This window comes from Nelumbo nucifera, chromosome 4 (genome assembly GCF_055504915.1).
Source record: "Nelumbo nucifera cultivar China Antique chromosome 4, China Antique-T2T, whole genome shotgun sequence".
NCBI classification, from domain to species: domain Eukaryota; kingdom Viridiplantae; phylum Streptophyta; class Magnoliopsida; order Proteales; family Nelumbonaceae; genus Nelumbo; species Nelumbo nucifera.
Genome location: NC_142652.1, coordinates 45,835,490 through 45,851,568, shown reverse-complemented (window position 1 = coordinate 45,851,568; position 16,079 = coordinate 45,835,490). Strand labels below are relative to the sequence as shown.

Here is a 16,079-nt window from a genome sequence, read left to right as displayed (position 1 = left end):
TGTGAGAAGAGGGGTGCAACTTCCCATGCTTTGGGTTCCTCAACCATGGCCACTCCTACCCATTCAACATATGAAGTTGGATCTTCATCAGGAGAAGCCGGTGGTCATATCATGTTTAGTAGTACAAGAGGAAGAGCGTTCAGTTTAGGTTATGAGAGTGTAGGCTGGTTTTATTAAGCTAACTAATTAGACTGCACGAAATGGAATCTTTCTAATAGAAGAGTCAAACTAGAGCTTTTTGGAGTGATATTTAGTGTGATTGCATTTTTTTGAGGATTTTAGAATCAATTGTGGCCTTGGTTCAACCTAGGGGTGCCTAGATGATCTTTTAGTGTTGGAAATTCTCAACTAATGAGAGAAGCTAAAATGGAATCATGGCTTGATTGGAGGTTAAACATGGGATTTCTAGTGTGAAATTTGGTAGGTAGGGGTTTTTGGGGTTCTAGAATTTAATGGTAAGGGATGATTGGTTCAAAGTGGAATTTGATGTGTAGGGGATCAAGGTGCCTGGTGTTTGAAGGTAATTAATGTTCAATGGTTCTGAGAAGGCCATGGTGTCTTAAATGATGTTTGGATGACTTCTAGGGGGTGTTTAAGCAACTTTAGGGGTTGGAAAATAGAAAAGGTTTTGATCTCAAGGATGGGTTTAGGATAAGAAATTTGGATGGTTAGGGTTAATTCTTAGAGTTCAGTTCAAGAAAGGGAAAAGATTTAGGGTCAATGAGAGAGTTCATGTTGGAACCTTGGTTTGATCAAAGGATAAACTCAAGGTCCCTGACACGTCATAGTGTCCTAACCATATAAAGAAACTTTCAAGCTAATACATCTTATTTGTCTTGGAAAATCAAATTTTTACAAAAGCATTTGAGTTTACACCCCCATAAACGAGTATGTACAACTCCTTGAACTCTGGCAATGAGTGTGTGCAAATCCCCGAGGAGAATTATGTTATTAGGGCTTATTAGGAACCCATTTCCTATGGATTATAAAGCCCTACGGGCAGAGATGAAAATAACTGTATAAAAGGAATGGGCAGACCATTCATTGGCCCAATATTTTAGACCAGGCTCGATCCACAATATATATCGCAGGCCCAAAGTTCAGCCAATGTAGACCTGGGCCCAGGCTTATGTTTTATGCCTGGGATCTGGGCTAGAGTTCACATTGGCACTCCACAGGGCGTGCTCTACAATACATTCCGATTGTATATTGGGAATATTTTCCTATGACAAGTATGAGAGATGTTCTGATGCATGCCGAGACCACATCGGCCCATGATCACCCCTAGAGTAGAGGTAGGTTAGGAGCATAAGTAAGCAGCACCCATTCATATACTTCCTTTTTAGTTAACATTGGGTTAGGTTGAGTAGAGATGCAATCCCATCTGGGTTGAGTCAGATCATGTCAAATCAATCCAACTCTAACCCGTGGCATGGGTGTCTAAAATCTAACCCAATCAAAACTAACTTTACAATGTCTCAATTTATTTTTGTGAAATGACCCTTTCGGGTTTCCTAATTAAAACTAAAATGACATGAATATTTAAGGAATCCACAAGAAGATATTAATAGAGGTGTATAGCTTCAGGCTGGATCAGGTTTCCAAAACTTCAACCCTACCCCAACCATCCAAAAATCAGATTGGGTCATAGATTGGGGGGTAATCCAAATGGTGCCAAAATCGGGTTAGGTCAGTTGGATTGGCCCCTATCGGTTGCATCTGCAAGCCTATTAGCTAGAACCAACTAGTGTCGAATTTGGATAAACTTAGGTCGTGTTTGGTTTGAAAGGAAAGGTATGAAAACACCAAACACAACCTCATAGATTTGTGATTTTAAAGCCCCAATTTTAGGCTTCATGGTTTGGACAATGTTCTAGCATTAGATTGTTATGATTTAGAAACACTTCTTATAGAACATGGAAAATACTTTTTTGGCTCACTTTTTTTCCATAACCCAAGGTTTTAAAAGCAAAAGCCTATTCAAACAAAACTTAATTTTTCTTCCTTTTATTGTTAGGCTACACAATCGGTGCTAAGTCCAAAGCACCCAGGATTTCCTGAAAGCATTGCATCTAGTCGAGAATATCTATTGTACTTGTATTATTGTACTCGTATGTTAAAATCATGGAAAGATATTCCCGATATACAGCTGAACGCCGTGCTTTTAAAGTGTGCACACAATCTCTGCTATCAGGAATATTATCTCTAGTCCAATGTTTTAAAAAATGACCCCAAAAGTGAATCATTCTGGTCACTGGTTTTCGGGTTGATGGTCCAACTGTCTGGTTCGTTCTAACAAGCAAATTAAAAAAAAAAAAAAAAACAGTTAAAAACTGTTGAACAGGTCAATGAGTCGATGGTTCGACTGTTCGGATTAATAGGTTGTTGACTTTTTCAATAATTTTTGGCCAAAGACCAGGTTTGAGATAAAACAGAACCGATTACCTAGACGGTTTCCGGGCTGAATGGTCCAACTGTCTAGGTCAATGGCGATTCGAAATCCTTGCACTAGCCCATCCTTCAATTGTCTCCCTTAACCCTGGTGAAGTGGTGAAGACGAGAATGGTTCCCAAAGTCTCTACCATCCGATTCAATTGGCACCATCTGTAGCGGTGCAAACCAACTATTAAAAATGTTTATATATTAAAAATTATTTATTTCTGTTTGTCTAAGTCCTTTTTTTTTTCTCCGTTTCTTATATTTTCGTTTCATTTTGCTTCCCCTTATCCCTCTTTATAGGTGCAGGTTGGTTGTTGAGCAAAATTTAGAATTGATTAAGATAGGTTTGAAAACCCAAGGTTGTGTGTCAAACTGTGAACGCCCATTTCTAACGGTAGAATGGTAGGTGGAAAAAAATTGAACAACGTCCTATTGGCCTGCTTCCTTAGATAGTCTCAGTACTCCTCATTATATATTGTTCTGCTTTCTTCTGGTCTTTACATATGAAATGTTACATTTCCAGAGCAGCAATGGCTCCTTCCCCCTTCGCACAGATAGCCCTTTACTGTCATGAAGATAACTGTAAAACAATCTTCATTAATTTGAAGAGATAATCTTATCTCTTAACTTTACAGTTGGTTTTTACTGTATAAAAACTAATTAAACCCTAAGATTGGTCAATGTTCATATCTCCAAGAGTTCCTAGGGTGCAACAAATAGTACTTGGCCCTCTATTTACTATTTATCAATCATCATGTGTAAAAACGTACAACAAAAACCTTGCACAAGTTCAATCTGATACATTCCAGATTTAGGTGCAAAAAGAGATTTTTGGGTGAAAAAACAATAGAATATGTTTAGAATTTTAGATGGATTTGGTGAACCAGCACAACCACCCAAGCCCAAGGAGACCTACCTAGCTAATATTGGTCTGGGGTCGAACCCCAGGGTGGAGTTCGCTCCAATTGCACTGAAACATTAGTATCTTATGTTGACAAAAGAATACAGAATCTCTTTCCCTATTCTGAACTACAATATTTTATTTATCAAGATTTGGAGTTCTCTTTAGGATCCAATCAACCTAAAAGCTTAAATTGATAGGTGAGGTTCTTGAAATGGTTTTTATTCTCTAGCAAGACCCTTCACATGAGGGTTCATCGGGCTTGAATCGTGGAAAAATACATGTGATTAAATTTAATTAGCTTTAATGAACCAGCAAGAATTGAATCATAAACCATTTTAGTCAAACAGGCTCCCATACCATCTTAAGAAACAATTCAACTTAAAAGCTTAATCTAGTAGGTGAAATTCCAAAATAGGATTTTATTCTCTAACAATTTTGGGCTATAATCGTTTTTAAATTAGATTGATTTTCGGTTCCAATTTAGCTTGGCTTAGTTCTATTTGGGCTTGGGTTGAATATTTGAAGTTCAGAGATAGAGATAAAAACCAGACCTTGCCCATCCATAGAACTTTTATATGTATTTTTAGTCATAGTATTAGATTGGTGATACCCAGCAACCAAGTATAACAGATTAAGCTATAGAAATACAAAAGATGAAAGGTTTTAAATTTTCAACTAGGTTCTTTTAATAAATGTCCTATTAAAGATCTTAGTTTTGAGATTTAATTGTTAATTAAGTGAGTTGAAACTATCACATGTTTTAACATAGGGTAAAAGACTTAAATATATCCCGAGTTTTCATAAATTGACTTAAACATATCCTGAGTTTTTCAAATAGACTTAATTATAAATCTTGTGACTCTTTTATCCTTCATTTTCTTTCAATTTTTCAAAAAAAAAAATACATGAATAAATACAAATACAATTAAGTCTAAATAGACATTAAGTTAAATACAAATACAATTAAGTTAAATGCTACTACAGTCTATCCACCTCTTTGAGAACCCATAGCCATGGTTTCCTGTGACCAACAAATTAGCTCCGAGTTTCTCCATTGTCATACATATCACTTGCCTTGCATCTTTGTTCCCTACCTACTTTCTTCTCTACTTTGATTTGGAGCATTCAAATTAATTAAAGAGGAAATTGTTACTGCTACGTTTTGTTTTGTTAAATTACTTGTTACATTTGAGGCTTTATTAAATTTAAACGATCTTGCATATGAGGTTTTACATATGTTAAATTACTTGTTGCATTTGTTTTGTTTTGTGATTTTGTGTGATGAATAGTTAAGATTAAAGAGATTTCCAATTTTGCGCAATTTCCTGTCTAGCCCACCACCAGAGGGAAATACGAATAGTTAAGATAAGAGACCAGATCAGCCCCCCACAAGATTGGCCCCCACAACATCCCACAGCACATCCCCGCCCTGGATTGAGAACATCTCCCAATGATAACATCATCATTTGTGGGATTATCATTGGGAGATGTTCCCAATATACAACGAGAATGTGCTGTGGGACGTTGTGAGGGGCAATCTTGTGGGGGGCTGATTTGAACTCTTAACATAAAACACTTCATCCCAGTTGGGGATACAATACAGCCCAATACCAAAGTGCTCTACAGCCCATCTGAACCCAAGAAATGCCCTAATTGGGTGTAAAATAAAATGGTTCTTCTTCTTCTTCTTGAAGATGCTTTCCATTTATCAATAAATGTTACTTTAATCAGTATTATTAATAGTTTTTATATCTCACTCGTAGTCGTAGATGTCTTCCTCTTCACTCTTCCATGGACGTGGGAAAGAAGGTGAACAAACTTGAACAATAAACCCAACAAATTCATCAACACTTGTCAGACCGACTTATTTGTAGCTCTGTTTGGTTATCTAAACACTCAAAATTCTCCATAAAGAACTATCTATAAATACTCAACCCCTGCTTGTTGCTTGCTTCTCTTCATCACTCAACCAATATACCCAGTTTATTTCTCTCACAATAAGCCTTCTAGCTACCACATTGTCATGGCTTCCAACACATTCTTCTACGTGTTCCTCCTCACAACACTCTTATCTCCAAGCAGCAACAACATATGTCTGGCCGCTCGCCACCTGCTCGACACTGCACCAGTTGCTCCACCTCCATTGCCGGCAATACCAAGCATTCCATGGTTGCCCAAACCTACGTTGCCTACACTACCAACAGGAGGCCAATTGCCACCTTTGCCTGTGGTGCCCAATCTGGCAACGATGCCCCCATTGCCTTCTATACCAACCATCCCAACTATTCCAACAATCCCTAAAATTCCAACCATCCCTACCATTCCAACAATCCCTTCTGTTCCCAAAGTAGCATTACCACCAACAGTGCCAACTATCCCTTCTATCCCACAGATCCCAGCAATCCCAACGATCCCAGCGATCCCAGCAATTCCTTCACTCTCTCCACCCCCATCAGCTGCTAGTCCTTGATATCTCTACCTTGCGTGCCTATTTGGGAAGGAGTAACTCGTTTTTGTCATTACACGGCGTGTTGTATTGCAGATCAGATCTGTTTTCTAGCTATGTTATCTGTTATCTGTTTTTATATTTATATATTGATTTTTGTGAGAATTAATTAGTGGTTGTTTAACTTTAATATATTGTTAATTACTTGTTGACTTCTACGAATTTGCCTCTTAGTAAAGATCTTCCAAACGCTCTTGATTTGGATCAAAATCCCATGGCAGGCCCAAGAGAGAGTTGACTTGGATCACTTTTTTTGAGAATCCCAACACTGGAGCCTAAGAAATTGCTTTATGTAAGACCTGCAAATATTTTGAATTCATCCTACCTCTATAAATACGGGACCGGACCGGACCGGATCTAGTAGGCATAATATAAATAAGCACGTTAAACAAGCATTTGATAAATATTTTAATAATTGCCAAAAAAATTTTAAATATCATATCTTTCCCATATCATAATCGAACCCTTTTAGCATTTTAGGCACCACTCGATACTGCTGATAACTGAAGTCTTAAAGTGATCTGTACAAAAAATTGCACTTTAGACTTAATTTATGGATCACTACCCATCTTTTCACATATTTTTGTTTTTGTTTTTGAAAAATACCCATAAGATGCTTTCCTATTTGAGGACTCCACATAGAATAATAATTTGAGTCTTCCTTCTTCCTTTAATATTATAAATAATAATAAACAAGATTAGAAATAATATTAAATATGAATATATTAATAATAAAAATAATAAAAACATTAGCTTTGATAGTTAATTGATTATTAGTAATTAATATTTCATTAATTATTTTTTAATTTTTATTAATTATTAATTATTAGTTATTACTTAATTATTTACATGAAATTATTATTTAATTAATTAATATTTGATTATTTTAACTAACTATAAGTTAACTAATTAATTACATAAATATATAGTTATGTATATTCTAATTAACTATTTTTTTAGTTAATTAATTCTTTAAAAAGCATTATGTAATTAATTAGTAATAAATTATATAATTACTACTTATGTTCTTTTTAAAATAATTATCAATTAATTAATTAATTAATTAATCATTAAATATTAATTAATCATTAATTGCTCAGATTTTAGAACAACATTTTATGTATTCAAATATCTGTACCAAGAAAAGTTTACCAAGACCAATGCATCTCTAAAAGTAATTATTATGTTTCAGAGGCATTCAAATGTCAAACTTTAATGCAAACAAATAGACCCTTAGGCTGTGTTTGGAATCGGTGTGAATCAAGAACGGTGTAAAATTTTATACCAGTTTGATTTTGTCCGCGTTTGGAAGGAGAGTGTAATCATACTCGACATAAAACTCCACTCCGGTTTAGTTTTGTGTATGTTTGGATGGAGTGGAGTTTTACGTCAATAATCGATGTATAACCTATCAAACATAAAGTTTTACATCGATTGTCGATGCAAATACTACGATGATTTTATTGATTAGAATGTTACACTCTTCATCACGTTTTTCAAAAAACAACGGTCACTTTCACAATTCAGTGTAAAACGTCATCGGTGTATATGTTTGGATGGAGTGGAGTTTTACGTCGACAATCGATGTATAACCTATCAAACGTAAAGTTTTACATCGATTGTCGATGTAAATACTACATCAATTTTATTGATATAAAATTTTACACTTTTCACCATCACGTTCTTCAAAAAGCAACGGTCACTTTCACAGTTTAGTGTAAAACGTCATTAGTGTACTTTTACATTGATGACATTTTACACTGATTCCAAATGCAGCCTTAGTTTGTACTTTCACATTAACTTAAGTCTTTAGGATTAGAGTTTCATTCTAACATATCATTCTAGATATTTGCCTTGTATTAAAAATAAATTAATCTTGCTAATTTGTGATTGTTCTAAATATTTGATTAGGGTTAGTTTTGGCATTATAGTTACTTGTTAGATCTACTTTATTTTTAATTATTTGGCATCTTAATGTGATAGCAAAGTGGTTTCGTTCGCTTTAAATCTCAATTTTCTTTCTTTAAATCGGATTTAACTTTCCTTGATAGATTTTATTTAATTCTTGCATATCTTAATTAGTTTTAAATTTTTAGTATTGTTTGTGTTGTGCTAATTGGTAGTTTAATTTCAACGTAGAATTGCTAATTTTAAATTGATAATTCAACAAAGTAGAGGCCCATTAATTGTTTAATCGGGTGTGTATGGGGTGCTAATACCTTCCCAGAAAATAGCTTAGCTCATGAACTCTAGTTCTTTTTTTTTTTTTTTTATTTTTATTTTTATGGAAACCAAAATGTGCTACACAAGACAAACTAGAGGGAAGATTAGAGGGGTCAAGAGAGAGGGAGTCCCCCGGGTTCTTTAGTGCTAAGTAGGTTAAAAGATCAGCCACTTGATTTGCCTCCCGGAAAACATGGTGGTAAGAAATCTGCAGATTGAAAGCATCCACGAGCTCTTTACAGCTAGAAATTATGCTCCTTAAATGCCATGGAGGGAAGTGGACCACTGAAGACAAGAAATGACCAGCTTCGAGCCGCCTTCGATGATAATGAGAGTGTCTTTGAAGTTAAGAGCAAGATTATGTGCTTTCCATGCAGCCCAAGCCTCAGCAACGTTGATGGTGGTGTATCCCAATTTATAACCTTTAATGTCAAGAACATTTTCGGAGAAGTCTCTGGCAATGCTTGCAATAAAACACTTCCCATCCACACAGGAGGCGTTGAAATTGATTTTAATGGACCCCCTCTTGAGGCTCTTCCAAATGACTTGTCTCCATGATTTGGAAGGTTTATCAACTTGCTTAGAATGAGTACTACTCTAGAAGTCATTAAAATGATCAAAAGCCCTCTTAATGACCAAAGAGGGAGGAGTAGAAATATTAGAGAAAGTTTTTTGATTTCTGCATTTCCACAAAACCCAAAGCATAAAAGCATTTTTTTTCCAAGATTAAATTCTCATCTCTGCCTTGACTTTCACACATCCCAGCACACAACTCCCAAATATTGATATTTTGATTGATCGGCCCAAAAGGGGGGGAGGGGGGCTAAAAGCCAAACCTAATGAGTAAAGTAACACACCCTAAAAATATGATCAGTGTCCTCTTGATTTTGGAGGGGAGCTTATTCTTTATCAGGATATATAAAAAAATTCTTATTTCCAGTGGGCATGTGACTTTCCAAGTCAACCTATTTCTTTGGTTTACATTAGGTGAGTCTCCAAAAACTTGTATTTTAGCAAAATTGGGACTGACAAGCAACTAAATTCAGTCCCGTCTCTCTATTTCTCCAAATTAAAAGAGGTTGTGGAGATGCAACACTTTCTAAGGTTTTCACACACCTGATAATGGGTTTTGCAGAGCACCTCCAGGTCAGTGGTACCTACAATTCAACCAACAAGTAGCTCTGGATTATCCTTTGTAAAACTATCTAGGAAGAAAACTTTTCCTTTAGATTTAGGAATTTACTATCCAAGACACAAATTTTGTTAAACAAAATTGAAACAAAAAGAAGTCAAATGACATATCAAATTGAGCTAAATTGGTTTAAGTTTGGCCACTTTTAAAAACCCACTTGGAGGCTGAACTATTTTTCCTCCAAGTCATATAGTGGGGTAAGACGCGTTCAGTCCTTTGATCACCCCAATTGGTCAATTGAGCACAAAGTTATATCATCCTAAAGAATGCATATAAAGCGGGCCAAATGGTTTACTGCTTGGGTCGAATGGGTTTTGACCAATTTCTATGTTTCAAGAAATATGAAACCAAAACTAGGACTTGGTGATGGTTTGAACAGTTCCACTGTTCAGATCAATGATGAATTGAAAATGCTTAGTCGAATGCTGAATATTATTTTTGGGTTATGTATAGCCGTTACGATTGTAATTCTAGTTGAACCCTAGTTATAGTGATTAATTTCCTATGCACATATCCATTTTACAAAACTTTTATTTTATGAGTTAGTTAATTATTAATTACGTTAATTAACTTTTAAATTGGCTTAAAAATAATTAATTCTAAATTTTAACTTATTACTAATTATTGTTATATAATTTTAAAGTTTAATTAATTATAAAAATAAATTAGAAATTACTTTACAATTCATTTTAATGTTGTCATAATTAAATATTAAAATTTAAAATTCTATTAATTAGCCTTAGAAAAGTTATAAATTATCATTAAAATCTACTATTTTTATTATTCTAATAAGTTTATATTATTTTTAAATGGAATGTGAATATGTTTTAAATTGATAAAAATAGTTTGTACAATTTTTATTTTTCTTATTTTTAATTATTATTATTATTATTATTATTATTGGATAAATTTATAGTTATTGTTACATAGTTTTGTACTAATTTTTATTATTTTTAAGTGGGATTTAAATATGTTTGAAGTTGATCAATTAAAATTAAAAAGTTTACTAATTTTTATTTAATATCATTTGTAAAGGGAATCTAAATAGATTCTATTTTATATTAATTTGTGTTGATGTGATTAATTTTATTGCTTGTTGTTAGATAAATTTAGCATGTATTTAGATGGAATTGTGCTATTTTAATATTTCTTATTTTCAATGGATGTTGGTGCAAATGGTTGGGTTGTTCAATGGAAACCAGGGTTCAAATCTTGGAAACAACCTAAACCTCTCTATATGTATTATGTATAGGGTAATAGGGGTAATGCTAGGTACATCCCTCCTGCATTGGTAGGAGCCTCCTCCACTGGGCTACTTTTTTATTTTTAATGGACATCCTATCTCCCATAAGAGTGTTAGTAAAGGGGTAATTGCAACCATATAGATTCGTCTCTGTATCTTGGAAAAGAAGGTTACCATAACCCTCCAGTAGTAGTAGTTCAGGTTACCAAGAATTAATAGGAGTCTGATCCAAAATTAAATTAAAATGAAGATGGTTTAAACTTATGATTTAGGTCTTACCTAAAACAGTCTGTAATTATGATTGGTTTGCCTGGTCTAAATTATCTATGCAGAGGCTATAATTATGCCTGAAATGATACAAATTTATGCTGAAAGGCATTGAGTTTTTGTCAGGCCCACAATCTAGTAGATGCATGTATGGATTTATATGTGGTAAGTTATCATAAATGCTTTAGATAAAACTGACTCAATCTTACAGAACTGCATTGTATATTGCAAGCTAAATTACATGAAGACTACACAACTATTGATCCTGCCTAAGATCACAATGCGAAGATACAAGTTCCTTCATTGCTTCCCAAGTTCTAATTCTGAATCAGAAGCTGAGCTAAGCTTTTCTTCCTCCTCTTGCTGCTCTAGTGTTTCATAGAGAGGAGCATTTCTAGTTTCAGGAAGCCATAGTGTTAAGATACCACTGAGGATTGCAAAGCCCCCAAAAATCAAGAATGACAGAGATGGGCTTAAACGGCCTAGAACTACTAGAAGAGGTGCTATCGATGCTCCCAGCATTAATGCTTGGCGCAATAGTGACACTGCAGAGTTTCTTACATTGGTGGGGAAGAGTTCAACACAGTAAATATATAGTATATCGAATGCAGTTGAGGCTGCCATGAACCCGATAGCCTCTATAATTAATTGAGTCCAGTTTCCTTTTTCTTCTTCATTCTTCCCTTGGCCTCCCATTACAGTACTGTTCTTTCGTGAGAAGAAAATACAGATAATGCATGAAGCTCCAGCAATGTAAGTTGATGATGAGAACAGTAAACGGCGGTTCATGAAGCTGAGGAGCAAGCTACCAATGAAAACTGCTGGAATCTCCATCGTCGCGTTCACTACAACTGTCAAATAAAGATTGAAATTCAAGTTTTCGACGTTCAGCTGTATGCCATAGTACATAAACCCAACTCCTAAACCAGCGATCATCACGGTGATCATCCTTCTTGTAGCCCACCTTGCTGACCACAGGCTCTTGGTAACATCTGGTTCGTTGAGTTTGCTGCTGGTTGAAGGGTTAGAAATATGTAGGTTCATGGGTAGTTTCTTCCCATTCATTCTTGCTAACACCCTTAAAACTTCTAGTGCTTCTTTGGTTCTTCCCCTAACCACCAGCCATCTTGGCGATTCAGAGACAAAAGGAAGGATGAGAATGGAGTAAACAAAGGGGAGAAGGGAAATAATCTTGTATATGTTTCTCCAGGAGGTTCTGTTAGGATAAGCCATCAAAGGGAGAGAAAGGAAACCGACCGTGAAGAAGAAGAAACCATATTGGCCAACTTGTCCTCGCCATTTTCTCCCAACAACCTCTGTTGAGAGGACGAGGCAGCAAATCCCAATGCCTGCTCGAGCAAACCCATTTGAGAAACGGAGTAGGGCATAGATCCACACATTCGGAGAAAGAGATGTCAAGAAGGCAGTCATGGACGTTAGGAGGCATGACAGGAGAACTGTTCTTTTCCTTCCTATATACAAGTCTGCCAAGCGGCCGAAAACAGCAGAGCCTGGGAAGCCACCAGTAGTGAGAAGTGATAACTATCAGCATGCATGAGAGAGCGTGTTCAGACAGAAAAATATACAAAAATTGGATGTCAAGCTAGCAGAAGAACATCTTATTCACAAAACAAAACAAAACACTTATTGATGAAGAAAGTCCTAGTACAACATCTTATTCACAAAACAAAAGGAAAAGGAAAATCTAAAGATAATTACATGGCTTTTCTTATGACTTTTAGGAGGATCCTACTTGAGTGTTTGGTGAAAAAGCACTTATTTCAAATAGGGGTTACTATATACAAGTATTTTCAAATGATTTGGCTGGTCAAGATGCGCAAGCACTTATTCAATAAGTTCTTAAAGGTTTTTCAGAATTTGTGCTTCTTGAATAAGTGCTTATTCATCAAAATAAACATTTATTGGGGCTTATTTCCCAAATGCAAATAAGTTCTTATTGGACATTGGTGTGGTCCTCGCCCATAAGTGCTTATTCAAATACGCACTAAAAAATAAGCTCTCACAAACATGAACTTTTCAAGAAATAACTTTTAATTCACTCATAAGACTAAGCACATGGTCCATCTTTTTACATGAATATTTTTGTTTTTCTCTTTAGTTTGTATCTACCCTCTCTCCTAACTCTTGCTTCTGTTAACTCCCACTGTCTTTCTTTCTTTTCATAATGACTTTTTCCTTATTAAAATTTCTGTTCTGTTTCTCCTTTATTTTTCTCCCCAAAACCAACCATCTCTGCATGTGCCAAAATAAAACAAAATCCTCAGACAATAGAGATTCTCCTTCAAACATGTAGCCAAGCCTCCTGCCCACAAAAAAGGGGCGGCTAAATAAATTTTAATTCAAAATAAAATGTATGTAGAGTGGCATGGATCCTACCCTAAATTTTAACTTGCATCATTTCATAATTTAGAGTAGAAATCTAGTTCACATTCTTTAATCCCAAATCAAATTTAATTTAGTTTCATAACTCTGCAACCACGCCAGTCATGATTTTTCAATAAGACCAGCAATCCAGGCCCAACATTAAGACTGAACCTTGGGCTTTATCTTGGGACCAATCCCATGTCAAAGCTTGAGTTTGTAAATCCAAATGCATCTGAAAATGAACCCAACACAACTCAGGCTAGTGTTGGACTTGCACAGGCTTAGTGGGGTTGAACAGACTTAGGTTTGAAAGTCTTCTTATTACTTTTTCTTTTCTTTTTTTTTTTTTTTCTTTGATACAAAAGTCTTCTTATTTATGCATTGTACTCTCACCTCAATTGTGCTTCATAGTCTAAATTATAGCATGCATAAAATACGTGTCTTATGGACTTGGGTTGGGTTGGTGGATAACCCAAAGCCACTTCATTAGTCCTGAGTCCCAACATAAATTATTACCCTCCAACCCAATAGCTCCTTGCAGTATTGATGTTCTTCCTGAAGCAGTTCTTAAGAACTTTAACTCTAATTTCTATTTTCTATCAACCCAAACAGAAGCCTAAACTCTTCAAAGTATCTGTCTTAAAGAAGTAATTTAAAAAAAAAATAAATCATTCTTCGAACCAAACAGGCAAACACCCATCAAATAAAAAAAAAAAAAAGAAAATAACCGGAGATCGACACAACCATGGATACGGTGAGCTAGGATCCAGGAACAACCAAACCATTAAATGACCAAAATAACCTCCAATTCTCAACGTAATTCCACAAAACAAGCAAATTAAAACTTACCCAAGAGGGAGCCGAGGAAGAACAAGGATGCCGGAATACCAGCCTGAAACTTGCGATCACAGACAAGCCCCCACTCAGCAATGGTGGAGCTAGCGTTTCCTCCGACCCATTCCCACGTCTCCTGCTCAAGCCCACACATGGACCCCTTCGAGCCCTGCTGGCACCACGACCCACCGCCCTTGCAGCTCCAAGAAGGCTGCGCGTCTGAAAATATTGTCACCAACGTGTTCTGTGAGTCGAATAACCAGGCCAGCGACACCATGAAGACATGGACCAGCTGAGCAATCCCAAACGAGCCTACGTGCTCTTCGATCACCTTGTCTACGGTCAACTCCAGCTTCTTCCCTTCTTTGTTGGGTGCATTCTCGTCAACTTTACCCTGGTCGACGAGCACCTGTAACTCCTCCATTGCAGTTTGGTTTGTGGAGGAGCTGCAACTGGTTAATGTGCTCTCTGTGGCGACTATTTATAGATCCCATGAAGTTGGTTCAATGATTTCTTATTAAAGAAGGATTGGGAATGTTTTGACCCACCAATATTATTGTGGTATATGTAGAAATCTGTGAATAGTTTCTAGGGTTTAGTTTTTATTGGCTCTTCTGCATCTAGACTCTACTAGTTCTACTAGGTATTTGTTGTTGCTTTCAGGAACACTAAACAGATGGTTGAGGTTGCGTTTCCTACGTCTGCGCGTGGAAGTGCTGTTTGACGCGTCACGGCACTTAGAAACTGCTGAGTTTCCGAAGGATTGAAAGAGTGTGATACTACCAGGAGTATTATTATATTAGAAGTTTAGAACAATGATTTAAGGGCTGTAAATGGTATCCAATCGTTGAAATTCTAAATCCAATTGTATTCCATCGAGGGTGATCCGAATTCGATCGATGGCCTATCTATTTCAATATAATTGGGTTCGATTTGTTGTATATATATATATATATTCTCGTATATTATACTTAAAATTTATATCGTATCTATTAATAAAATTAGTCTGAATATTGTGATATATATATAATAATAGTAATAATATTTGTCAAAATTTTTCATATTTTTTATTTCTATTTGTATAAAAATAATTCTTATTTATAACATTTATTTTTAAATATGATGAAAATTAGGTATGTTCCCAAATGTTTTTTATCAAGTTTATGTATTTTTTCTAATAGGATTGACACATTTGACCCAAAAGGTTGAATTGTTGACCTGCCACCAAATAGAGTTTTATTTTTGGATTGCTTTTAAAGTTTAAATTTCATTTTCATCATTAATAAAAAATAGACTTATTTTTCTTTGGATTTTTGGGTCTAACAACTCTCAAGTTTTGCTAAAAGGCCACTTTTGACCCTAAAGAATAAAAATGGCCATTTAGACCTCAAACTAAGCTGAAAAGGCCAGCATTAGGCAAAAGCATATGATGTTAGAGATGTCATCGACAGTTTTGTTACACAACCATCCGATTAATAGGTGGGTCCCACACAAAAACACACGACATCACACTCCAACCCCCCGAACCCTAAAATGACAAGAAAGGTAAAAAAACCCAAGAGAAAGAAGACATTTTGGTCATCTACCTTGTATTCCATTGTCGACGAAGAACCCTAAATCCCCGTACTCTTCCTGTTCAACTAAAATTGACAAAATTGTTTTTTCATGCACTTGGTCATCTTCATACCTCACTATTAGTGAAAGGGAGGTTAAAATTTTTGTCTTCTCCTCAAACACAAGTGCTATTAAATCTTAGGTAGGACGGAGTCTATTGTGTTTTCTCATTTGAAGCATCCACCACTCTACCAATCTTCAAGATACACAAAGTATACTTTTTTTTTTTATAAAGTGTTGTCATTTTTTGTGTGTTTTTAATTTGTTTTCAATTGGCTCTATTTACTAGTACCTGAGGCATTATTGTTTGTTAGCATTGATCTTGCTTATTGTTTTTTTTTTTTTTTAAATTATGCATTGTTTATGCTCTAAATTACTTGTTTACGATTTGTTTAATCTTTTGATTGGATGTATATGATCCAAATTATTTTCTCGTGGATGTGGCTATGCAATTGAAATGGTTTATAGGTGG

At 35.4% G+C, this 16,079-nt stretch overlaps 1 protein-coding gene across 1 annotated transcript; it reads right to left on the bottom strand.

The window, feature by feature from the left end:
• Positions 1-10,948: 10,948 nt before the first annotated feature.
• Positions 10,949-14,500, bottom strand: OCT1 (organic cation/carnitine transporter1). The gene is made up of 2 exons (XM_010272523.3): positions 14,009-14,500; positions 10,949-12,285 (listed from the first exon to the last, which is right to left on the bottom strand). The coding sequence occupies exons 1-2, from the start codon at positions 14,415-14,417 to the stop codon at positions 11,075-11,077; spliced, it is 1,620 nt and encodes a 539-aa protein (XP_010270825.1). The 5' UTR covers positions 14,418-14,500; the 3' UTR covers positions 10,949-11,074.
• Between the last annotated feature and the right edge of the window lie 1,579 nt (positions 14,501-16,079).

Bases quoted from the DNA above. Each gene is read 5' to 3' on its own strand.
- OCT1 (XM_010272523.3), bottom strand. From the start codon at position 14,417: ATGGAGGAGTTACAGGTGCTCGTCGACCAGGGTAAAGTTGACGAGAAT. The intron at 12,286-14,008 runs GTAAGTTTTAAT...GTGGCTTCCCAG, and splicing joins CTTCCTCGGCTCCCTCTTGG to GCTCTGCTGTTTTCGGCCGC.